The sequence below is a fragment of the Aedes aegypti genome, chromosome 1, assembly GCF_002204515.2.
Source record: "Aedes aegypti strain LVP_AGWG chromosome 1, AaegL5.0 Primary Assembly, whole genome shotgun sequence".
NCBI lineage: Eukaryota > Metazoa > Arthropoda > Insecta > Diptera > Culicidae > Aedes > Aedes aegypti.
In genome coordinates, this window is record NC_035107.1 from 67538985 (window position 1) to 67565423 (window position 26439).

The 26439-nt window shown below is 37.2% G+C and overlaps 1 protein-coding gene across 1 annotated transcript; it reads left to right on the top strand.

Moving 5' to 3' along the window:
• The first annotated feature begins 690 nt into the window (after positions 1–690).
• On the top strand, positions 691–25830 carry LOC5572384. The gene is made up of 5 exons (XM_001653991.2): positions 691–1255; positions 1317–1501; positions 9315–9854; positions 9923–10157; positions 24466–25830. Exons 1-5 carry the CDS (start codon positions 1043–1045, stop codon positions 24766–24768), a joined length of 1476 nt encoding a protein of 491 aa, XP_001654041.2. The 5' UTR covers positions 691–1042; the 3' UTR covers positions 24769–25830.
• The last annotated feature ends 609 nt before the right edge of the window (positions 25831–26439 follow it).

The window sequence follows — 26439 nt, forward strand, 5'->3', positions numbered from 1 at the left end:
CGTGGGAAATTTCTTGCAAGAAATGCTCAAGAAAAGCATTTTTCTTTGATCGCAGTACGCAGTTGAAAAGAAATGTCAATGGACCTATGCACGTGCTCACTAATTTGACTTTTGAGCGGTGCCGAATTCACTGGTTTCCATGGTCACATAAATAACACGGCACCGCTAAAACGTCAAATAGTGAATCCGTGCATAGGTCCATTCAGTTGATACGAGTAACTGACACTGAAGAAGACTGCAAGTGGTAGTCGAAATACGCGTATCTGTCAAAGATAAGCATTTAGGAGCGGAATTGAAAGGATACACGGTACTCCATCTACTTTTAAGTTTCTCTATTTGAGATTCTGCTCAGAGGATTCGAACATTCATTAAAGAATTCAAATGGAGCTCACTGTAGGAAATTACTTGGCCATTTCTTGAGCAGAAATTTTTACTTTTCTTGAGCGGAACAGCATACTTAGCTTTACCAAAAATAACGATTTTGATCATTTTTATGCATAAAATATCCAAAACCCAAATCAACATTTGTGGAACTTTACTTGCCAGTGCACTTATTGCGGTTTTCCTTTTCCATCCCTTAAAAAATGAAAATCACCAACGCTTCAATCCCCCCAACGAACGCTTCAACCCTTAAAGCACTCGCGAACGAACGCTTCAGCGATCGTAAACAACACCGAAATGCGCCACCAGGGAGCTTTGGCTTGGCGCACATGTCAAACATCGCGTAAAAAAGAAGCAGCAGAATCAGAATTTTTTGCATCCGTTCCAGACATTCACTGGCAGCTGCATCATCTGCGGAAAATAGTGCACTTTTCGTAGATCTTTTCCTCTGGTGGGAAACTTACCGAACTGAGGTGCATTGTGATAAATTGTGTGATAGTAAGCAAGTTGGGGGAAAAAGTCCAGGTGTCGAAAATCGTCCCTCAAGCAATGAGTTTGCCCAGCGCGGAAGATCCGGAATTCGTACCGAAATAAAGTGTGTTACTCTGACTAGTGGACTCTCTGAGGGGCCGTTCTGGTGAATGTGCTGGCTGCATTCGAGATGGGTTCCTGGGCAGAATCCGGCGGGACGAACTCTCCGGCCGTCTATCGGATGAAGACGGAACGGAAATTGGTCGTCTATTACGTGTTTGTTTACGTCTTCTGTCTGCAGATCATTACGACAAATACTCGCACTTCGACCCTGTGGAAGTTGAATTCGGAACAGGGCAAGATTGTGAGCGTCCCGGCCGGTGGCGGAGGTGCTGCTGGAAGGGTTGGTCATTGCCTTAAGCTGGTACAAAGCTAGAAGCTAACTGTTTCGATTCCTATTACAGGACGATTCCGGTTACGGTGAGGATGATCTATCCGCCAAGGCCGATTCCTTACATCCGGAGGAACTGGAGGAGGACGAGGAGTCCACGTTCACCATCATAACGTCGACGGCGGCCAACTATCGGCACAACACGTGGAATAGGGGCGAGGGCACGACGGAGGAACTGCTGCGACGACTGGCAGAGGAGTAAGCGCAAATTTCGTTTTCGTCTCATTTTCGTCTTTTCAAACATCTGTCGTGCAGATGCAATAAGTTCAAATTAATTTAAAACAGGGCTGGTCGCTTTATCGCTTTTTAAAGACTTAATTACTATTTATTGTTAGCTATTGTATACGATAACTTGCTGTTTATACAAACGTTTGCTCAAGTCATTTTAATGCAAGTCTCTATCTTTTTTGCTGGGACGTCTCTATAATAGTCACTTTTTTTAATTTCTCGACGGAATTGCCTTCTGATCAGTGGCTTGCCCATTTTAGAAATTCAGGGACAAATGGTTCCGGGGAAATGAGGGTCTAAGGCCAAGGGTAATGCCGATGCACTCCGTACACCACTTGAGCAAATCAGCGAGAATTGCTCATGTACAGTGCATGGGCTGGTTTTAGTGGGTGTGGGTCGTCGTTGGTGCAGCATGCCCACACACTCCCTGAGTTACCTTCTCAGGCGTCTGTTGCAGATTCCCCCTTGTAAAAACAAAAAAAGGGCAAATTTTTAAATTAAAAAATTATTTTTCAGCAGCTTGTTTGGCTTATTCCTTCTTTTAGATGTCCATTGAATTGACAGGGCTGGTAGCAGGTTTGTTTTTACAGACTCTGTCACTAGACTTCAATGCAAGTCTCTTAACAATATATATTTTCAATAGTTTACTAAACTCTCTTTTTTTCACTAAAATGGTCTCTAAAGTCACTGTTTTATTTTGCTACTTGAATTCAATCCAGGTGCCAATTTTGAAAGCTTCTGAAAAAATAAGGAACTCTAACGCGACTACTCCAAAATTTTCTTCAGCAATTTCTTCTCAAATTTGTCGAAGAAAAACAAAAAGGATTCTTCTTAAGATTTGTCTAGAGATTTCTTCAAGAATAGTTTCAAAGATTTCTCTAGAAATCTCTCTCACCTCCAATTCTCCCAGGAATTCGTCCTGAAATTGCTTCAGCGATTTTTCAAGGGATGCTGAGCTAAATGGAAATCCTCCAGAATTAGCTCCAAAAGCTAATTTGCACACTGCACCAATTTTAAGGACTATCCTAGGATTTTCCTATGTCATTGATTTCTCAAGTTTTTACTGTAGGAGATATTCCAGAGATTCAAACAAAAGTTTAGTTCAGTGTTCTTGAATATATTTTAGGATGATTTTGAAGAATATTTTCCAGGATACTGAAAGCTCCATAGTATTTCCTGAAGATATTCCTAAAAAAATCCTTATTCGAAATCTTGGGGAGATCTGAAATTATTATTTCGGAGGAAATCTCATTAACCTTTACTAGATAAATTCAGTATCCGTAAAAAGTCCGGGAAAAAATCACTATTTTTCATAGATCTTTTAGGGAGTTTCTAGAATTGGTCGAGTAATTCTGGAGTTCTTTTTAGAAGGCCACTAACTCTGCGCACTTTTACCAAAATGCAACAAAATCTGGTAAAATACTTAAATTTTTCACATATTGCTACAATACAGCACTGACCCGATGTTGTCAGCCCCTTTTTACGGAGAACTTTTTGCTCTCACGGTTTCATTATCGAATTTTCTCCAAATCTTATTCAACTCAGTTTAATTTATTATGAATATGCATAACATGGTGTAGAAAGAATTCTGATAACTTGTTTCCTTTTCGAAGGAGAGCTGAAAAATCTTTTGAAAAAGGATAGACAAAATCGGGTCATCTATGTAGTAATAAAAAGGTCGCCCTGAATTTTCTCGACAAATTTACGTTTATTACTTTAATAAAAAATAAAATATCTTTGAAAATATTGAAAAACGTCCAAATTGACTGCCCGTTAGCAAAAATGCTAAGGGACTGTTGTATTTAAGGTCAGATACCTTATTAGAGTTTTCTCACGGTTTAAAGTAAAACAGCTTTCACGTTGGATCCAAGTAAACAACTAACTCGACTGAACGTTGAGAGCGGTATTTATTCAGAATTTGTATATAACAAATATGTGTTCATAGCATACCACTCCATTCTCATGTTTTTGTATCATGAGGGTATGATAAAGGGGTCCTACTTCTATCTGGTCATTTCGTGAATACCACAATTCTCACCCCTATAAAAGATCCGAATGTATTTTAATGCACTTAGATATTTTGGTTGCTTACAATATTTCAGATCCAACAATTAATTTATTATTCAACTCGAATGCGTCTTACGCTTATCGCTTATAGAATCCAAGGAGTTCTTGTCTTATTTTTTTCTAATAGCCGTTTGGACCTTCGCACTACTGGAGATATTACACCTTCGTTTCCGGCCCCTTCTTTCTCGACTTCCAGACCACGACGCTTTCGTGCCGCAACGTCATCTTCTCCATATCCAGGGAAGTCTGCCTCAAATCGAACGGGCACGCTTGTAATTCTTCCTGCATGAAGTCGTTTAGCAAGGTTTAGCAAAGATCACTTTAGATTGGGTTGAATACAAAAAGCCCTAACTGAATACAACAGAGAACTAAGGCACGTCAAACGTAAGGACTGGAGACGGGTATCTGAAAGCATCAACAACGCTCCTACAGCTGCAAGGCTGCACAAAGTCCTTTCAAAAGAGCATTCAAATGGTCTTGGTAGCCTTAAAAAAGAAGACGGCAGTTATACTGTTGACTCTTCTGAAACACTGGAAGTAATGATGAGAACTCATTTCTCTGAATCGATCCCATATTCGGATGAAGAACAGGTCTCGGATGAGGCAAGACATGTATGGTCGATAAATGCCTATCAGAAAGCTTGTGAAATCTTCACGCCTTCGAGGGTTGAATGGGCATTGAGTTCTTTTCAGCCTTTCAAATCTGCCGAGAAAGATTACATTTTCCCAGGCTTACTGCAACAAGAAAAACAGACGCTTTGTCCGCTCTTAATCGAAATATTCAAAGCAAGTGTTGCGCTTTCATATATTCCAAAAGCGTTGCAAAAGGTTCGAGTTGTTTTCATTCCAAAAGCTGGTAGAAGAAGACAAGACAAAGACTTGTATATCAATGATAGGGGCAATGAAAAGTACACCATCGGTTGCCTTAAATGCCCTTCTCAATATATTGCATTTGCATCAATTCATTAAACTGCAAGCTGCAAAAAAACGCCTTGCGTTTATCCGTTATAATAAAATACTATATGGTGATTTGATTGGTCACATGAAGATCATCAAGGAATTCAATTTGAATTCAGATATGAAAACAATAGAAGATTGGATGACAACGAAGACCAACTACACTCCCGTGCATAAGTTTGGGTTCACCCCCTAAAAAACATACAAAAGTGTTCTGTCCATATCTCTGTGATTACACGTCCAATTGAAACTCTTTAAGCCGCATTCGAAAGGCAAAGTGTTATTCTTACTTCGTATGTATTTTTCCAAGAACATTCTTTGAACTTTGTATACTAAATTTTTACTTAAAGTTGTGACATTTTTCAAAAAACACACTGAAAAATCATATCTAATTTCCTCAGCATTGGATCGACCAAAATTTTAAATCAAAGTGTCATTCAAATCGTAATCTTATATTCTTTTAAGAGACCCCACGAAATTTTGGCGGAAAAATCTGTAAAGTATTCAAAATCAATGAAACAGTCAGTCAAGTCATCGTGCAAAAGTTTGGGTTCACCCCTCAGTATGGTGTATCGTGCAAAAGTTTGGGTACACCTAAACTTACTTAAATCTGTGCAATCTCATACCAATCATGTACGCGCCATTATTTGCGCTCAAAAGAGCTTTAAACTATTAAAATCGGTTGAAAAATTGCAGAGATATTGACAAAAATGATGTTCGTGTGGCTCAGGTGAACCCAAACTTTTGCACGATTGGCATCATACTGAGGGGTGAACCCAAACTTTTGTACGATGACTTGACTGACTGTTTCATTGATTTTGAATACTTTCCAGATTTTTCCGCCAACATTTCGTGGGGTCTCTTCAAAGAATATAAGATTACGATTCTAATGCCACTTTGATTTAAAATTTTGGTCAATCCAATGCTGATGAAAATAAATATGATTTTTCAGTGTGTTTTTTGAAAAATTTAACAACTTTAAGTAAAAATTTAGTATATAAAATTCAAAAAATGTTTTTGGAAAAATACATACGAAGTAAGAATAACTCTTTGCCTTTCGAATGCGGCTTAAAGAGTTTCAATTGGACGTGTAATCACAGAGATATGGACAGAACACTTTTGTATGTTTTTTAGGGGGTGAACCCAAACTTTTGCACGGGAGTGTATGATGCTCCCTTCAAAGTTGTTAAACCAAGCCGCTATATTTGGGATTCTGATGGGCCAAGTTTACATCCAGGCTGGATTGTATTTTATACCGACGGATCAAAGATGGGCGACAATACCGGAGTTGGAGTTGTCGGCTTTGGTATTAGCAAGGTAATAGCTATGGGGCGCAGCCCCACTGTGTTCCAAGCTGAAATATAATCCATCATTGACTGTACAAATGTTTGCAAAGATCTGTATTTTCTCGGACAGTCAAGTAGCTTTGAATGCTCTAAAGGCATTCACATGTAGATCAAGGTTAGGGGTCATGCACAAATTACGCTCCAAGGGGGGGAGGGGGTCGAGTCAAGCGTGACAAGCCTTACAAAATTTTGGGAGGACTCATACAAAAAGTGTGACAAAGGGGGGGGAGGGGGTCGAAAAATTTGAAATTTAGCGTGACATAATTTGTGTACCATCCCTTAGTGTTAGAAAGCATTCTTTCTCTGAAGCAATTGGCCAGTAGGAACGAAGTTACATTGTACTTGGTACCCGGCCATTGTGGAATTGAGGGGAATAAAATCGCCGACAATCTAGCAAGACAGGGTGCAGCTTCGAGCTTTGTCGGCCCTGAATCGTTCTGTGGTGTTCCTAAGTGCACTCTCAGGATGGAACTGAAAAATTGGGAAATGTCTATAGTAGAATCCAATTGGAACGCCACATCCAAGCAAGCGAAAAGTTTCATGAAACCCAGTTTAGTAAAAGCCCGTGCTATACAGAATCCTAATAAAAGAAATCTTAGGGTAATAACTGTCCTGATGACCGGTCACTGCCCAAGTAGGTATCATCTTAAAAAGATAGAAAAAATCTAATCATCTGAATGTCGTTTTTGTCAAGCTTAAAACGAAACTGCGGAGCATTGCTTAATCAAAGAATGTTAACATTGGAAAAGGGTTATTAGAGTCCTTGTAAATTTGGCAAGGGGTAATAGACTTCATAAAACGAGTTGTGCCCAGTTGGGACAGTGTGACACATCAACTAATGTCTATCACATCTCAATTGTGAAAGTATATTTGATGAGTACTCAATAGAATATGGGCCATACCACAATATTCCTAAATAATGGAAGCAGTGGTAAAAAGGCTCTACAGACAAGGAAAAAAACCAGAAAAATAAATCCAACCAAAACTGGTAAATCAAACCAAAACTTTGAAAAAAAAATCATTGGAAGAACTCCACGTAACAATTCTTGAAGAAATTACAGAATAAACTCTTTGAGGAATCCTCGGGAGAGTTCTATGAGTATATTCTAGTAGAATTCTTGATGAAATTTCTACAGGAGTTATATATCGAATATCTGTAGGAGTTCCACAATTCCTCTTGGAATTCTTGGAAGAATTTATGCTGGGAACCTGTGTGAATTCTGTGTAGCATGCACTTAAATTGATCGTTGGATTGTGTGTAGCCCAGCGAATATACAGGCTTCTGCTTTATCGATTGCGAGCTTTGAGCGTGTTCAACGTGCAAGGTAACATTGACCAACAGCTATTCAAATATTACATAAGTAGGCTGCGACCAGCATCGCACCAGAGAAACAGTTCCTCTCTGTTTTCGGACTTGAGAGTTGTGCACAGTAGAAGCATTAACCTAAGAATGCTAATGTCGCTGCTGTCGTGTTACCAACATCTAGTTTTCCACGAACTGACAGCTTGAGTACCGGGCCTCAAAGTGTCAGATTAATTTTAAGAACCAAAACAACATCATGGTATAGAACAAACAATGAAAAACCATAATTTAAGGAAATAAAAATTGAAATCAGTTTTGTGACAACTGCGCCATAAGCGTTCTACTACTAATATTTCTATTGTGTGCACACAAGCAAGTAACATTATACAACATCAGATAATTCCATGTGATGATTCGGGTGGAATTGCTAATGAAACTCTTGGATTGAGTTTGGTTGAATATCTGGAGGTTTTTATATAGAACCGCTCTAGGAATACTAGGTGGAACTTCAAGAGAAAGTCAAGATGGAATCCCTGGATCCTAAATTCAAGTTAAAATCCCGGGAAAATATCTCCTGGAAATTTTATGTCGAGTCTCTATAGGAATGGAATTCATGGAGAAATTCCTGATTGAAAAACAGATTCGTTGAAGGAATGTTTGGAAACCTTCAGATGCTCCTATTCGCCCTGGACACCTCCAATACTCCTCACACAATTTCTTCAGAAACATCTCTCTAATTAGTTATCAGAAGTTCTTCCAAAGAATACTGTAAAATGCCTTCAGAAATTACTTAAGGATTTCTCAACTGATATACCTAAAGGTTTTTTTTTTCTAGAGATTCCTTTCAAAAATTCCTACAGAGTATTTTCCAGAAATACCCCAAGGTACTCTTCCAAAAGATTGTTAAGAGATTCCTTTCAAAATTCCAACTGGATATCCTACGGAAATTTCCCCAAGAATTTCCCAGGATTTCCTTCAGAGATTCCCTTTGGCGTTTTCAATGACTCCAACAGAAATTCTTCAATGGATTCATTCAAATATTCCTTCAGGAATACACCGAGAAATTCTTTCAGGAACCCATTCAGAAATTACTGCAGAGATTCTTCCAGGAATTTCTTCAATGGGGGGTTCCCCTTGAACTACTCAATATATTCTTGCAGAGATTTCCCAGGAAACTCTCAAAAACTTTATCAGAAAATTGTCTAAAAAATCCTCCAGGAATTCTTCAGCAGATTTTTCCAACATTCCTACCAGAAATTTCCCCAGCGATTTTACCAAAAATTCCATTCCAATTCCATGGCAGAAATTTCACAAATATCTCTTTCAGAGATTTCTCTACTATTTTCTTCGGAACTCCTCCAGGAATTGATCAGGAGTAATTTCTGATAGAATTAATGGTAAAATTCCTGAAAAATATTGGTAGAATGTCTTAAGGGATTCCTGGTGGAAACCGTAGAAAAATTGCTGGAGGAATCGATGAAGAATTTTCAGATAAAATCCCTGAGATTATTCTTAGTGGAACATCTGTTGAAATTTCAGTAAAAGTTCGTAGAAGAAATGTGAAACGAACCCCTGGAAAAATTCGTAGTGAAGTCGTTGGTAGAATTTCACAAGGCATTTCTGAAGCAATCTCTGAAAAAAATCCTAGTGGAATACTTTTCGGAATACCTGGGTAAAACTATTGTCGGTTGTTTCCCTGAAAGAATTCCTGGTGGAACTTCTGGTCATATTCCTGGAAAAATTCCTGATCGAATCACAGAGAGAATCCCTGGAAATACTTTTAGTGGGATCCCTGTTAAAATCTTGCTGCAATTCCTAGAGAAAATCATTGTTGAAATTCGTAGTAAAAAATTGGGGAGAAAATCCAGATTGCCATGTGGAAACTTATGGAATTCCTTGAAAAATTACTAGTGGATTTCTTGAAGGATTCCCTAGAAGGGTTATTGTTTGAATCTCTGGAGGAATCCCTGGTAGAATCCGTGGAGAAAATTCCGCTGAAATCGCGATGAAAGAATTTCCGATGGAATCCCTGTGCAGATTTCTGAAGAAATCCCTGAGACTAGTTCTTGTATAATCTCTGTTACAATTCCTGATTGTTTCTCCCTTTTCAGACCCAATGAAGCGTACCTTGCGGCAGCAAAGTCATCCATCAAAAGTGGAAATGGAAGTAGCAGTAGTGGCAGCAGTGGCACCAACAGTGGTCCTCCTGTTTCTTCGCCTCAATCGTCTAGTCCCGTGTCGCAGCCAGCTAGTCCCCCGGAGGATTTGCTAACCTGTGGCAAACCGGTCAATTTTACCCACTACGACGATCTGGTGGGCGTGGCTCAGCGCTACGAGCACAACCTCGCTCCGGAACCGGAAGTGGCGTATCTGTTCCTGAAACGGAAGACCGGCGGCCAATCGTTGGAGCACTTCAATATCGACGCCCTGGAAAGGCGGTTGCGCCGGGCCAAGAAGGAACAACCGCACACGATCCAGCTGTGGAACCAGATCGGGAACTTTTGGCGCATCAAGGGAGATGCCGGTCATGCGATCGAGTGCTTCCGGCGTGCTCTGTCCATCTCGCCCACCAATGCGGACACGTTGCTCAACCTGGCGCGGGTACTGTTCAATCTGCAGTACCTGGACGATGCGATCAGTTTGACCAAGCGGTGAGATCATAGCTTCACTTTAATCAATTTTAATCGAAACTAAGGTTGTTGACTTTTCCGTTCTATAGATCGCTGGAGGTGCACCCGCCGGACCGGAGCGCCTGGAGGCAGTACTTTACGCTGGGGGAGATTTTCAAGGCGTACGGCCAGCTGTCGGACTCGATACTGCACCTGAAGCAGGCGTTGGCTTTGCATCCGCACTACGAACCGATCCGACGGCTGATTGTCGAAACGGAGAAGATCGAGTTCGCGTCCAACACGACCCGGATGCAGTTCTACACCGGACTGATCATCGTGGTGCTGGTAAGTAACAACGGGTAACGAGAAATTTCGTTTTCGTTTTTTCGATTTATCGTTGAATGATGTTCACGAATGCATCCGTCATTAACTCTTGCCCTGCATAAATCATTCATTGTTAATCTTCATCCAGCCAACATTCTTTTCACACGCTGCAAAACACTAAATTGTGCAAAACTTTTTCGTTCCTCAATGGATTTTGTTGAACTGTTCAGAACATCCCGAAAAAGTCTTTTTGTGTATGGTCCGGAAAACTTGGGAATATGGTCCAAGTGGTTCCGGAGTTATTCCGGATTGTCTTGTGGTACCGAAATTTACCAAATCACCCATTCAGCGGATATCCCAGGACCCTGAAGAGCTAGAATGTTGGTGTCTTCGGTAAAGTTATTCAGCTGATCAGCTGGCAGTGAAACATCTAATTGAAAATTCATCGCTCTATAAATAAAATCAACCGCCTGTGGGAAGATTCAAATATGACGTCCATCGTTTTCTGGGTATTTAGACCCCCCTCCCTCCTCTGTCACGCTTTTTCCAATACATACACTGTCACACTTTTGTAAGCATGCAAGTTTGCCAGGTTGTATGGCAATTTATTTGCTTAATTTGACTCAGAACTCAAACTTCATGTGTATAACAATACTTATAAACAAAGTTCATAATACAGTCACCTTTCCACATCTCGATATTGAACCATATTGACCATCGAGATAGGGAGAGATCGAGATCGATCGACATACACTCAAAATAATCCAAACGTCATTGTTACGTGAAAACATACGTGATTTTTTTCCATCGCACTTTCCACGTAGCTCTTACTACGTTAATCATAGGTAGCCCAGAATGAACGCATGAACTTTTGAACTTCGTCCATTCCACCGTCGCTAAACGTAAGAGCTACGTCGATTTTCCGGTAGCCATTACGAAACGTTTCAATAGGACCTAGATGATTTTGCATTAAATTTAACTGTAATAAAGACCAATCTTATTTCTAATAGGCTTTGGAAGAAAACTAATTCCCAATTGGAAAATGTAAACAAACTTATAAGATTGTGATATTTTTATTGTCAATCTGAGCGAATCCTGTTTCCCCAATTTTATGAGTTTGGTCTGTCTTGTCTGTTGGGTTATGAAAGGGGTCCGCGTGGTCTGTAGGGATTTGAATTCTAAACTTGTAACCAACTCAGTTATTGGGTCACCAAGTGGCTCGGTATCTTAGTTGGTAAAGCGCTCGTCTAGCATACAAGAGTCCTGGGTTCGAATCCCATCCGAGCACGTGGATTTTTTTCATAATTTCTCCCATAAACTGTCCATCTTTACCACGCGTAATGAGTTAATTAATTTAATAAAACCAGTATTTTATGCAACTTTGGCGACCTGTAGCTAAAAATTGTGACGTGCTGGAACATTTCTGAGAACGGAATCAGATTCAGCAGCCCCAAGACACATAATTTGATCCTTGAGACTCGCAAAAATGTCATTTTTGTTTTGCTGTGATATTCCTTCTCTACGTCATTTTTCAGTTAAGCGAATTTGAAATTTGTTAATATCATCAAAATTAATTGGAAGTTTTCAAGGTACAATTTCAAAATTTAACAAAAATATAAAAAATATATTTCTTCTTCAATCAAACGTTAAAACCGTGAAAGCAATTTTCTGCCAAGCATAACAACAATAACGGGGCATTCTCACAATTGCTGCAAGAATTAAAAGTTTTTAAACGTAATTTTAATAAGCAATTTATAAAAAAAAAGAAAGATTGACCATAGTATACTCCTCTTAACGCTTTCCATGAAGAATTTTCGAGTGATCTTGTTTATGTTGAGACATGGCATACACAGAACATTTTCTTCTGAAAGAATTACGTATTTTATTAAAGATACTACCGTTTTGATTCATATTGCGGACAGCTTCAAATTCCGGACACTCTACTTTGTATGGGAAACATTTCACACGAAATGTTTCAATTTTTGCCATTCAATAGTTCTCAATTTCGAGGCTCGTTTTAGTTAGCTTTTTCCATAAATATCTTTGAAAATTTATAATGCCCAACTACCTTAGATGTTCTTCAGTGGTTTGACGATTCCAATTGATGATTTGACTGTTCCATTAATGATTATCATGAGCTGTCCGGAATTCGAATCAAAGTGTCCGGAATATGAGGCAAAAGTGAAAAGGCCACACATTTTGATTTATTTAAAATTATTCAAGTTGCGGAAGCATATTTTTTACCAACCGTTCGAAAATAAAGGGCTTCCGATGCTCGATAACGCTAAGGAATCATATAGAATGATTTATTTTGTGTGCTTTATGCTGGGTTATACTTCACTGAGGCCTTAAGTGTCCGTAATATGAATCAAAACGGTATACTCACATCGAATATGTTTCCAAAATGCAATATGAGTACCGTTATCCGGGGTATCATTGATCAGCGGGGTAACATTGGTCGGAATGACTCATCTCGTAAAAAGTTCGCATTATCATTTATTGATGGAACATTTCCAAACCATGAATGGTGCTTCCCTTTCTTATATTCATGAGCTAATTAACCCTCTAATACCCAAATTTTTGTTTTCGATCTAACTATAATTTTTCGTTATCTAAAATCGTTCTAAACACGGTTTGGGCAATAATTTATTTTTCTTCGCATATTTATGAATTTTGGTTTTTGATTTTTATTATTTTTATTTTTGAACATCCCTATCCTTTTCAATTTTCTCTTGAAGCCTCTTCTGGTTACTGATTTTTGACAATAATAAGAATTAGAGTTTTTACTATACTTTTGAAAATATGATTTTTTAAAATTTTTTCTGGAACATTTTTTATTTTCCGTGTAACTAACGGAAAAACAGATTTGAAATCATTTCAATACCATAAGGCTCTTCTTCTGTGATAGGTTGATCGTAGAAAAATATAAAAGGTACGATTTTTTATAATACACGTTAAATGAATCCCAGGCATTTGAAGGTTATATAAGAATACAATTTTTCAAACAATTTTCAATAATACAAAAAAGTTTCAAAAATCATAAAAAACTTTTCTTATATGCATGTTATGAGTCAAGGTTTAAGCCAAAAATAAAATCATTTTAATTTCCGAGCTACGAAAAAATACACAAAATTCCAAAGTGTACCCCGTCTAAAGGCGGGGTTGGGTATTAGAGGGTTAAAGTGAAGATTTTTGCGAAAATTGCGTTTACCTTATGCGTAAATATGGCATCTTTTCGAAACAATGATTTTAATGGTTAAGGAAGACACTACCAAACATTCATGTCTCACATAAGTTCTGTAAACGATAAGAGCAAGGAAAATGCGATTCTCATCAACGAAAACGATTCCGTTGTCAAAACTTTCATAAGTAGGTATGTTTAATTAGGCAACTTTGCCGAATTACTGTTAAGAATGTAAATTTCCCTTAGGAAATTTCCTACCTTTAGGCGTATTCCGTGGTTCGAGGTGTTTTTAATTTTAAAATAACTCAAAAAGTAAATGACTTGTAAGCGTTTGGCCTTCATATTCGGTTTCAGGGCCATAATTTAAGTAAGGAACTACATTTTCAATATTACCGAACGTTGTTTACATAAGTGATCAATGTTACCCCATACCAGCTAAATCAAAAAATCACCTAAAACATTTTTTTGAACATTCTTAAATCGTTCACAAAACAAAAAAAAGTATATAGTCACGAACTATAGGTGGCAGTACTTGTTTTAAAAATATAAAATTTGCAACATTTGCATTTTCAAACGAAATATTTAAGAAATATTATTAAAATATGTCAATGTTACCCCGGATTACGGTAATTATTCGATTTTTGCTGACGATCTGGTTTTTCAGGAAGATTAGCAAGTTAAATTGTATGTTTCCCACTTGCCCCACCGAGTGGAGTACTTTTTCTGTTATTTTCCTGTTCGTGCGCACATCAGTCAATATTTGTTCAAATTGTCAATTTTTAGGATCCACTTGCCCCGGGATATCTTGCACAGTTTTTTGCAGACTGAAAAATTCAAATTTTGCCTCTTATTTTCTAACAACAAAATGACTAAATCAAGCATTTTTTCAGTATAATTTAGATTAAGAGAAGTATGAAAAATAAACGCAGCAGAATTTATGTATTGATGTGTTGATTTGGGTTATAAGAGTTCTATTTTGTTTCAATCATTTTCAACTCTAAATTTGAACGAAAATGAACACTGAAATATGTACTTGAAGGAAAAGATACACAAAATTGTTATGAATTATGACAAGAATTCATATTAATTGGTCGTTATTCAGACAGACTGAACCAAGTGCTGTTTCAAGGTATCAGAAAAGCGTACGCCAGTCGTTCGAAAAATATTTTTTGGTCATCTATTTGATGATGTATCTGTTTATAAAATAGCATTGGAATAATCATTGGAAAGTACTTAACGTATCTTTAGAACGCCAAAATATCATCTAGTCCGGTCTGCATGAACACTGACCAATTATGGTTCGATTTTACTGGACGAGATTGTAAGACACATGGACGATTGACAAATAAAACTTTCAGTTAATGAATAAGTGCCCAAATAGCTAAGGTCAAAAGCAGGCTTTGTCACAATAGGTGTGTAATGCCAGACAGAAAGACAGAAAAAAGATGAAGAAAGTTGTTGTATTCTATAAGAAAGTGGTTGTGTTCTGAGAAAAAAAAAATATGCTAGAATTCCATTTTACGAATAAGTGTCTCATGACTCATCGAGCTTGAGTGAAGTTGAACTGCCTTTTACCGCATTACATTTTTTTACATTAAAAAATCTCGATTATTTTTTCAAATCGACGTAAGTAACTTCCATATGGTTTTGAGAAAACTAATTCAAAAGAATTAGTGTTCATTGCCTAAGTTTTACATACAATAAGCTCGCGTTCAAAAACTCAGCAGCTTGGTGTAAGCTCAGCAATGAGAGTGAGAAGGGTCACCAAGACAAGCGATATGCGCGAACGGTCAACTGTGGTAGGAGATGTTATTGATGTGTTGTCAAACAAGGAGAAGGAAAACATAACAAAACAAACTAGTACGGAGTAATTCGAAGGACATAAATTAGTTCTTGTTAATACACCAATAAATAATTTTGTAGTGATTCGAATCTCAAAAGCTGGTGGAAGTTTATGCGTTTTCGATCTGAAAATTAGTAACAGTAGTCAAAACTGTTCGTAAGTAGTCTTAAAACCGAGAATTCGCAATAACTAATTGTCCGTAATTATGTAGGATTTGTGCTGCAATATAACGTCGAGGGTGCTGAAAAAGTGCATAAAACATCGGTTATAACATCGCGCCAACAGGAATGAACTATTTCTTGTAAGTAAAAGAGATTTATGTTAAAAAACGTAGCTAATATGGAATATAATTGCAGTTTGAGCTGACCATAAAAAGGGACTGCTACAAAAAAGTAGTTCCCAAGAAACATTTGCATATTTTATAATCATTTATTAAGCAATTTTTCACAACTACATACTGAATAGTTGCTTTATTATATTACTTTGGGGCCGTCCATAAATGACGTAGCATTTTTTCACTGATTTTTTACACCCCCCTCCCCCCTCGTAGCATTTGGTCACAAATGATGATACCCCCCTTGGAAAATACGTAGCGTATCAAGCAACCCCTCCCCCTCTAATTTTTTTATTTCGTTTTCCTCAGCGATTGGGCTAAAACGAATCATTAAAATCTAGAAAGTTCTACACAAATATAGAGATCAATTGATATTAAACACTGAAACATCAGGATGATCTAACGAATGATAGTTTGATATCCCGTAACGCTAAAAAAATCCTTTGAAAAATAGTTTAAACAAGCATATTTCCTGTTAAAGTTACATAATTTTGATCCCCAATAATTTAATTTGTAGTACTTTAGCTGTTGTTAAAACTTAAACAGTTTACAGCTGAAATTTTTGCTCGGATTGATAAAGCTAACAGCACTCAGTTAGGGTTCATAAATTTTTATAATATATTGAACAGAATCTTTGTTATATAATAGGCATTTTTTAAATTGTTCATGGTTGAGAAACAGATTTCAGTGAATATGATCAACAAAATAGTTTAATTTGGAATGGATCTTCGTCATTATTCTCTGAATTCAAATCTATTCAGGAAACAGTGGCCAGATAGATAAAAAAATAACAATTGTAATATGGAATATTTAAAAAATTAGCGATTTTTATGCAACCACCTTTATGAATAGTTCAGTTAAAATTCATCATCGTTCCCCATACTGAAATATTCTTACTCAACTCATTATGAAACAGTGAAATAATAAGAATGCTCTTTCGTTGAATTACCGAGTGATTTAGAAATCTGAACGATAGGACAATTTTGATAAAACTTGAATTCGATGTCTTTATTATTATCCAGGCTGTTCTATCAAGAGCATTGATATATCAAAATAAATCGATGAATGGACTGAGTGGACTGCAACATTTAACGCACTGAATAAAATTCTTGTTTTACGTGTTTTACTATAATAACGTTAATATTTGCCTAAATAGGCATATTGTATTCTTTTGAAGAATTAAGGCTTCAACAGAAAATATGAATAAAGCCAAAAATGGTTGATTCTATGTCTTGTAAATGGTAAAACAATATTATCCAAGTCGATAAAGCATTGATTTTTACTTATTAAGCTTTTAATTTGTTTGTTTATAAATAAAATAGTTTAAACATGAATACAATATAATATTCACATACCTAACTATTTAAAGGTTCATAAAGTCTGTTTGATTGTATTTATCAGGAAAATTTAAATTTCTTAGAAGTTTTCAACCTGTTTTTGAGTTAAATCATCATTTCATAACCCAATTTTGAAAAATCGGATAATGAAAATTGATAGAAAATAAATCTGTTTGTCAGTTTTTTCAGTGCTACTCTTTTTACCAAAATTATTCAAAAAGCTACGTCCACTGGTTGGGACCCCTCCCTCCCCCTCGTCACACATCGTCACAAATCCGTGAATACCCCCCTCCCCCCTAAAATGCTACGTCATTTATGGACGACCCCTTTGCAGCTGCTACGCACACATTGTTCAAGCAAATCTGGCGAAATTATTAGGCTACCTATCATTTAGTGACTGTAATCATATATTGAAATGATGTTTATTCAGTTTTCACTTAGCCTAATAAGAATTGATGATTTAACAACGCTAATTTAACAAACAACATTATTGCAGTTTAATTCAGCATCATGTTTAACAACATTTTAATTATTTCCATGTTATAAAGCGTGTCGTTGCATACCGTCGGACGGGGCTACTTTTGATTCCAGGGGCTACTTTGGACACTCACCTTTTGTATTTATTAGCAGCTTAAATATTAATCTGAGCAATTTTGTGTCTTCAGCACTTTTATTAACCAATATATGCTCTACCACTAGGCATGATTTTTTTCTTGGAACAACATCAACAATAACAGGATAAACAAGAAAAAAATTCAAAAAAGCCCGAATAAATATTCACAAGGTATAAAACATTGGCTATACAAACATTGTTTGAATTTTAACCATGTCTTGGAAACTTATTGAGAGCATCACAAAACTATCGAATCGTCATGTTTCATGAAAATCTTGTAATTTGTTTTGCTTAAAATTGTTGTTTTATTAAAATAAATGATCAAAGGTCTTATTTTTGCGACTTTTATTTTATTATAATGTTTTGGTTTGTGTATTTTACAACATAAAAAAATAAAATAAATGTTTGTAAAAGTGAATAGACATAAAACACATATATTTCAATACGTACCAATGCCAAATTCACAACATAATCTCTAAAAAACTATTTTTCGTTATATTTTACATGAATTTGTAGTACAGAACAGTTGCATCCTTCAAATGCCTAAATTAAACTACTCTTAAGCCAGCTCTAAACTACTAAGAAGCTAAAAGCATATTACAAAAGCAAACTTACTTCTTTACGATCTTGCTAAACTTTACTTCATAGATTGCGTTTTTAATGAAAATTACTTATTGGTATTAAATTAGTTACCGGTATTAATGTGATCCTTCAACATATCGTTCATATAATAGTAAGAATAGAAAAAAAGAGTTTTTGTACATAACTCATTCATCATCGCAGTACCTAGTAGTTACGTCGTTCGTTTATGTCAACTTGAAAATCGAGCACTTGTAACGGATAGTTCCATTTAAGAGGAAGTTTAAAATTTAAGTTTCATACTGCAAACTGAGAATAGTGAACCGCATGTTTCGTTGAAATTTGTTATATATGTGTAATTGATTCTAGCTTTGCAATTTTCTACATTAAGTTTATCAATGAAAAACGTTCCATGACATCACAGTGGACGACAATCTATTGAATCAGTTTGAAAGTTATGAGGAAAAATCATTTCATTAGCAAATTGTGAAAATGTCCAAAGTAGCCCCTTTTTTGTCTTGAAGGACACACTTTTTTCGTTATTCAAGCATTTTTGTTATTTTTTGATGGAGTTGCCTCATATTTTGCACATTTGTTACGTACATATACAACTTAAATATAGGCAAAAATTATCAACATCTATCCATAATTCTAAGAGTTACAAATCCTCAAAGTTAAAGAATGTGGAAATAATGTCAAAAGAAGCCCCGTTTGACGGTATTGACTTTATTTTACAACTTCAAAATCGTTTTATAAGCATTTATCTCAGCTTTTATTCAACTGCCACAAAGATAATTGAAAACAAATAAATGACTAAAATATGCTAACACTGTATACATCAAATGCAGTGCATACTTTTACCATGAATTAATAACCATTTTTAATAATTCAAAATTCAAACTCGAGACCTTCCCATCGTCAGCGGTATACCTTGCCATCTGCGCCATCCTTGAATTTATATATCAGCCTTCCAGTGCCCAATATAAACCTCTTGTAGCTGAACATTGATCATGCTTGAGCTTCTATTCAACAATGTCTAATCAACACGCTGCTGTTCAGTACTGATGCGAGCTGAATTCAGTCGGCTATTTATAGCGCACAGTGAGAAAATTTATGTCAATGCTGGTCAAAAATAAAGTTTATTCACAAGGTAAAAACAGTCTGAAATGATTTATCTAATTTCATAGTAAGTTATAACTTGTTAAAACTTTAATTTAATTGTTCATCTAACAATACTAAAATTCATTTATTTCATATATAGTATTTTTATTAGATTAATATTTTGAGTATTTGTCGTACTCTTCCATATATTAAGCGTTATAGAAATATAAAATATATTTCAACATAATTGAATAATTCTATTGAGAAAGCATCAGATATTATTTGGATTTTTGGATTGACTGCTCGGATGATATGACTATGTTGTATTAGGATTTTATAAAATACCTATTCAGCTTTTAATCATGTTCATGTTAAGCATGGAAACAGCTGAAGTGCGAAGCAACCAAAACGTTAGTTCGTCTCCTGTACATCTGTTCACACAATTATATTTGTTTGGTGGAATATTTGCTCTTTAATAGAAGGAAAAATGACTTGTTCAACTTATTAGTAAAACAATCTTGGCAAGTTGACAGAGATTATTTGGAGAAGTTTAATAATTGTTGATTCTACTATTATTCATTCCAATGACAAATGTTGAACATTGTCATTAATTTGGATCTAAATATCATCTTCTCAGCTCTTTGTAGGGCATTTTTTCAGCTGTCACCATTGTTCAACAATAATTAAATATGTATGTTTATTTGTGACTCTGGACTGTAAGTTGGGTAACAACTTTCTTGTAATTATTGTTAAATTATTATGTTTACTTCGATTATCATTAAAAATGTTATGGTAAGTAACTTTTTCCGATATCCATAACGTCGCAGATGATGATCACTACATTTGGAAAATTTAAATTATGATCTTTTTAATCCAATGTGGTTCGAACTTTACCCTCGTTGATCCATAGTCGCCTACATGTCTTGGATTTGATTTGAAAAACATTTGAAAATAACATAAAAAGACATGATATGTTTTGCTTGAATAAAAGCATACTCATATACTGTTATTCGCATTGGTCTTATGTTTTACTAATCATGCTGGTCAACATTTTAAGTATAAGACACTGAAAGTTTTGTACGATTTGTTGTTAATCAAATGTTCAATATTCTACTAAAATGATGGCTACAACCTATAGAAGCTTTTAATCAGTCTATTGTTAAACTTCTCATGTGTTGTAGAACAAAAGCTACTGTATTTGCATTTTCGGAGGTTTATTCAGCTCTTACTCAAAACATAAACTCCAAGTAGAATAACAGCTTTTTAATAAGTGGAAACTAATTTTATTCAATTAATGATTCAACAAAAAATTTGTTCAGCAATGGTTGCTGCTATGCAGCTTGTATTAAACACGTAAGTATCTTAAAAGCTACCAATTGTTCCTTGGGTTTTTCTTGACGGATTCCGAACAACTATGCTGAAATTGATTTTCATGTAAAATTAAAGAAAAAAATACAGAAAAAGTTTTTGAAAAATTGTGGCAAGTGAAAAGTTTGTCATTTTGAAAAGTAAATTGAAAAACAGTTATATTTACTATTTCTATTACCTTCAACTTTTGCTAAGGAGTCCTATTGAACATTAACATAAGTTAGTAACATCTAAACAAAGAAAATTTTATTCTTGTTAATTCAATTCTCTTCTGTTCAGTTATGTTTGTTCAAATAATTCGACAACATAATAACTACAACGTTTTCAATGTTAGTTCTTACATCATAGGACAGCAAATGCATTTCTGCTCTGCAGAATTTCCACCGCTCGTCCTTTTTCCTAATAAAGTCTGATATGACGTCGTATAACTTTTCATGAGAAATCATTTCTTGAAACTGAATCCTTCAATAAAGTATTCATAATGTTTTTGTGTGGATAGACCTGTACCCCATTTTACCTTTTTTGAACTAGCTTTACATAGACATTCCAAGGATTTCCGTACGGTTACGTATAAGAATATTGGAACTTTTCAATCGGCTGTTCAAAGTAGACACATTAATACCATAATGTTTGGAAACCTCTTAGAGAAGTTCCATGATTTCTAATAGCTTTAGAAGTGTTGAGTACAGTGTTTCTTGAATTATTAGCATGTTCTGTTTGTCTATGATAATTGTGAACCTTGTTTACTTATAGCTACCTAAAGAGCGATCGTGCTACTTTTTCACGGATGTACTTTTCTCCAAATGTCAAAGGTCAAAGGTAAAGTTCAAAACAGTGCAAACATAGTCTTTAGTGAGAGAGTGCTGAACTAGAAAGAACGATACGCAATCAAAAGAAGGAGATATTTGATCATTCTCGATCAAAAACGCATCCTATTGCCAAAAATACTGAGGACGGTAAAACTCGAAAGAAACTTACTTTACTTTTGCTGGCTCTACGTCCTTCAAGACATGACCTGCGTCACAATGTTACGCCAACTAACTCGGTCCATGGCTGCTAACCTCCAATTTCTCGATCGCCCCACACTTCCAAGATCCTGCTCCACTTGGTCTAACCACCTAGCTCGTTGCGCTCCCCTTCGTCTTGTACCGGCCGGATTTGAGTTGAACACCATTTTTGCGGGATTGTTGTCCGGCATTCGTACCCTTCCAGCTTTGGCGACTTTCGTGATACTGGGTTCACCGTAGAGTTGCGCAAGCTCGTGGTTCATTCTTCTCCTCCATACGCCGTTCTCACATACTCCGCCGAGGATCGTCCTAAGCACACGTCGTTCAAAAACTCCTAGCGCTTGCAGGTCCTCTTCGAGCATTGTCCACGTCTCATGCCCGTAGAGGACTACCGGTCTTATAAGCGTCTTGTACATGGTACACTTAGTACGGAAGTTTACCAGACCGCAAGGTCTTGTGGAGTCCATAGTAAGCACGACTTCCGGCGATGATACGTCTTCGAATTTCTCTGCTGCAGTTGTTATCCGACGTTATCAATGATCCGAGGTAGACGAATTCGTCTACCACCTCGAACTCATCCCCGTCGATCGTCACGCGTCTGCCTATGCGAGCTCTATCGCGCTCGGTTCCTCCAGCCAGCAGATATTTCGTCTTCGACGTATTTACCTTCAATCCAACCCGATCTGCTTCACGTTTCAGCCTGGTATACTGTTCAGCAACCACCTGGAACGTTCTTCCGACAATGTCCACGTCGTCAGCGAAACAGATGAACTGGCTGGATTTATTGAAGATCGTGCCCCGCATGTTGAAGCCCGCCCGTTTCATAACACCTTCTAGCGCAATATTGAACAGGAGGCAGGAAAGACCATCGCCTTGTCGAAGTCCTTTGCGTGTTTCAAACGGGTCCGATAATGCACCCGATATCTTCACACAGCACTGTACACTATCCATCGTTGCTTTGATCAGTCTAGTCAGTTTCCCGGGAAAACCATTCTCGTCCATAATCTTCCATAGCTCTTCGCGGTCGATGGTATCATAGGCCGCTTTGAAATCGATGAATAGGTGGTGCGTATGTACTTGATATTCGCGACACTTTTGGAGGATCTGCCGCAACATAAAGATTTGGTCTGTCGTTGATCGCCCGTCCACAAATCCGGCTGGATAACTTCCCACAAATCTGCTTGCCAGTGGCGATAGACGGCGGAAGATGATCTGGGAAAGCACTTTATAGGCTGCATTAAAAATGGTGATCGCTCGATAGTTCTCACATTCTAACTTGTCACCCTTTTTGTATATTGGGTATATTATTCCCTCCTTCCACTCCTCCGGTAGCTGTTCTGTATCCTAGATCCTGGCTATCAGTCGGTGCAGACAAGTGGCCAACCTGTCCGGGCCCATTTTAATAAGTTCCGCTCCAATACCATCCTTTCCAGCTGCTTTGTTGTTCTTGAGCTGTTTGATAGCATCCTTAACTTCGCCTATTGTGGGAGTTGGCACGTCTCCCTCATCCGCCGTACTGATGGAGCCATTCCTCCTGCTGTCTTGATCTTCCTGCTCTGCGCCGTTTAGGTGTTCATCGTAGTGCTGCTTCCACCTTTCAATCACCTCACGTTCGTCCGTCAAGATACCTCCATCCTTATCCCGGCACATTTCGGCTCGCGGCACAAAGCCTGTGCGGGATGCATTCAGTTTCTTGCAGAACTTACGTATTTCTTGAGAACGATACAGCTGCTCCATCTCTTCGCACACAAACTCGAAAGAATCGCCAATTGAATAAAAAAGGGTGCATATCCGATGACCGGTTCGTACATCACCTTAAAATGCAAAAATTTATGAAAATTATGAATGCCGATTTTTTATTCACAGAACTGGGCTATTCGGGGAAGCGGGTTAATAGGCGTTCGTGGAAACGACATTCGGGGAACCGACATTGGGAAAACGTAGCACAACCCTAAAGGGCAAACACGAATTCAATTTCTAATGATAAACTTTTCACTTGCCCCACGTGATTAGAAAATTGAGAAGGTTTTAATTTAGTTATTTTTAGGTCTACGTCGAATTAATTTTAAAACTGTTCTTATTTCAGTTTGAAACTGTCACAGAGGACAACTTAGAAAAACTATATTTCGCAATTTTTTTCCGCCGAAATTTTTAAAATAAGATTGCACACCGCTAACTTGTTACGGAGTAATAGTTGTCAGGTTAACAATCTTTTGCTCTATTATGCAATAAAGGTTGAAAAATATCAAGAATCTTTTACCTATCCTAAAGTTCTGAATGGCCTCAAAGATTTACGCATGAGTTTGAAACGTTAGTTCAACATATTCATTGAAATATACAATCTATTTTCACTTAACCCACGGTACCTTATATTTGAAATCAAACTACTAAAACACACAAAATTATTGAAAGTTTGAAAATAATACGTGTTGGCGAACCATTATGTTCATAACTGATACACCCACCCCATTAACGAACCAACGACAGGTGTTGCCTAATAAACTGTCATATTTTCAAATGATCCGCGAGGCAAATAAATCGACAGGATCTTTTAAAAATCGTTCCTCGGATATTAAACCCGATCCTCTGTATTACATTCGCACACTCTTCATCGTCTTCTATATGAGCTTCCTGGGAAAGCTGCTCTCATGCATGGTTTTTAATATTAGCAGGACGCGGTCAATACTATCCTACTAGAACTACCCAACTAGAACCTATCTGCTTCACCACAAGGGATCGAACAGCATCTGGTCAACTGATTTTCTAAGCTGTACCTACTCTAAACCGATGTTAGTAATTCTAACATGAATAAAGGGGAATGGGGAAAGATATTAAGAGACAGACTTAAAATTGAATCCACAACCTTCAGCTTGAAAAACCGAAGCGATAGGCATCTATATCTACAAGTGTTACTTTAGTTGCCACTGAGTTTCTAATCATGATTTTTCCTTCATCTCTTCCAGTCCCTAGTGGTGCTGCTAATGGTGACGGTCATGCTCAAGGCGGCCAGGACTTCGAATCACGGGCACTGCGGAGGATCATCCCTCAGTATCGCCAACCTGGCCAACGGCGATGGTGGAAGAGACGACGGCGATGGCGACACCAACAACAACAATAACCACCAAAATGGTCGGTTGGGACCCATCATCAATGGGTTCTCGTTGGCAAGCTTCCGGCCGGCCAAACACTTCAACCGGGCTCAGGCGATGCGTTCCTTGCGAAGTGTGGCCTTTCGCTCATTTCGACCGTTCCGTTATCGTAAGTAAGTAAAAGGGCGCAACAAAGCCACTCCCTATCGCTATAATATTGGATAACCGAAAGAAGCACACTTACAAACAGAAGAAATACACACAAAGCTATTACTTAGGCATTAGTGAGTGGAAATAATGCGAAACTGCGCTAAATAACTGAAAAACTATTATTTATTTACTGTACGATTGAAAGTAACAGCACTCGTATCATTATCAAAGAAATCAGAGCTGAAAGGCAGCAGCTAACAAAGTCGCATTCGCGTGTTAGTTTTAGAGGAAAACCGAAACCAAGTCACAAAAGGAAAACTCAGAATACTCCCTTTTTATTAGAGGTATGACTTAGATTTTAAGCGCATCGAGTCGGAATTACGGCCGGTCCACATACAAGACGAGACATACACACAGAATCCTAAAATTGCGCGCTTCGTTCTAGCCGGTTTGTGTTTTGTCGCCACTACTAAGAGTACTGAGTCGGATTTACTTAACTTACCTTACTTATACTTACGTAATTTACCCCAAAAAAACGAATAACTTCAGTGGAAGTTTTCATTTCAAACGTGAATGGATTTAGTGCTAGGATTTGATGTTCAAGTGCGTGCCATCGGCACCCACTATACGGTTGTGTAACGTTCGGTTCTCCATTTTCGACTTAAATGTGGGTAGAAATTTGTTCGTAGCCATCGGTGAAATTCAGCTTCCTTAACTTTAACCCGTTTGCGTAAATTGTATGTGATAACGAATATATCCTTTTTGAACTGCTAGAGAGCTACCTTTTACCTATTGGCGCTGGTACTCCCAGGAGTGGAGCGCGATTTTAATGATTTGTTTTAGAAATCGTTTCCTATATATGATTGTAGCTTTTGTTCCGCTTATTATGATTATTATTTTGTCGCTTAGTATTAGAGTGAGAGCACAAATTTTGTTGCGTTTATTTTTCGAATGGAAATTCTCGAATTTTACTTTAAGAACTGCGTTTTTTTTTCGGTGAACAAAATCGAATTTAGGTAGATTCTAGTGGTAAAAAAGTGAGTTCTGCTGAAATTGATTGAAATAAACATGAATCAACTAAACTGAAAAGAGTTGGAATGGTTTTGATCCGAAAAATTAATCCTTATTCGAAAATTGGTGTTTCATATCACTGATTTGAAACAGAACTACTTCGCGATTTTTCATGTTCACTATTCTTGTGTTCGTTCTCGTTCTCGTCTAGGGGTAGTCGTGGTGTGGAATGAGCACTCCTTGAAAACTGCATAAATTCTTGAAATAGCATGCAACCTCAAAGCTGATAAGGAAATGAAGCAATAGACATGCTATAAGTCAGTGTTCTAAACTCAAACAAACATTAAGTATTTGTAGTGACCACCCTATCCATTGGATCAGCGGTGTATTCGATGTTATCATATACAAAGGACATAGTCCTCTTCTTAAAATAAAAGAATGCTCATTCGAGCTTGAGCCGTTATTGTAGACGGAGACGAGATCAATTTACGGTGTTTTTCTTACAAATTATAAAGAAACATATTTCGGTCTATATAAGTGATTTATTTATTTTTTAAGTATACTAGTCAAACCTTTTCAGTGGCGACGAGGAAAAGTGGTGATTAAAGTGTACAGCAAGTTGCGGGTGAATTAGCTCAAACCGAAAAGCCAGAGTGAGCAAGCCTATTGGTTTTGCGCTCATACGTT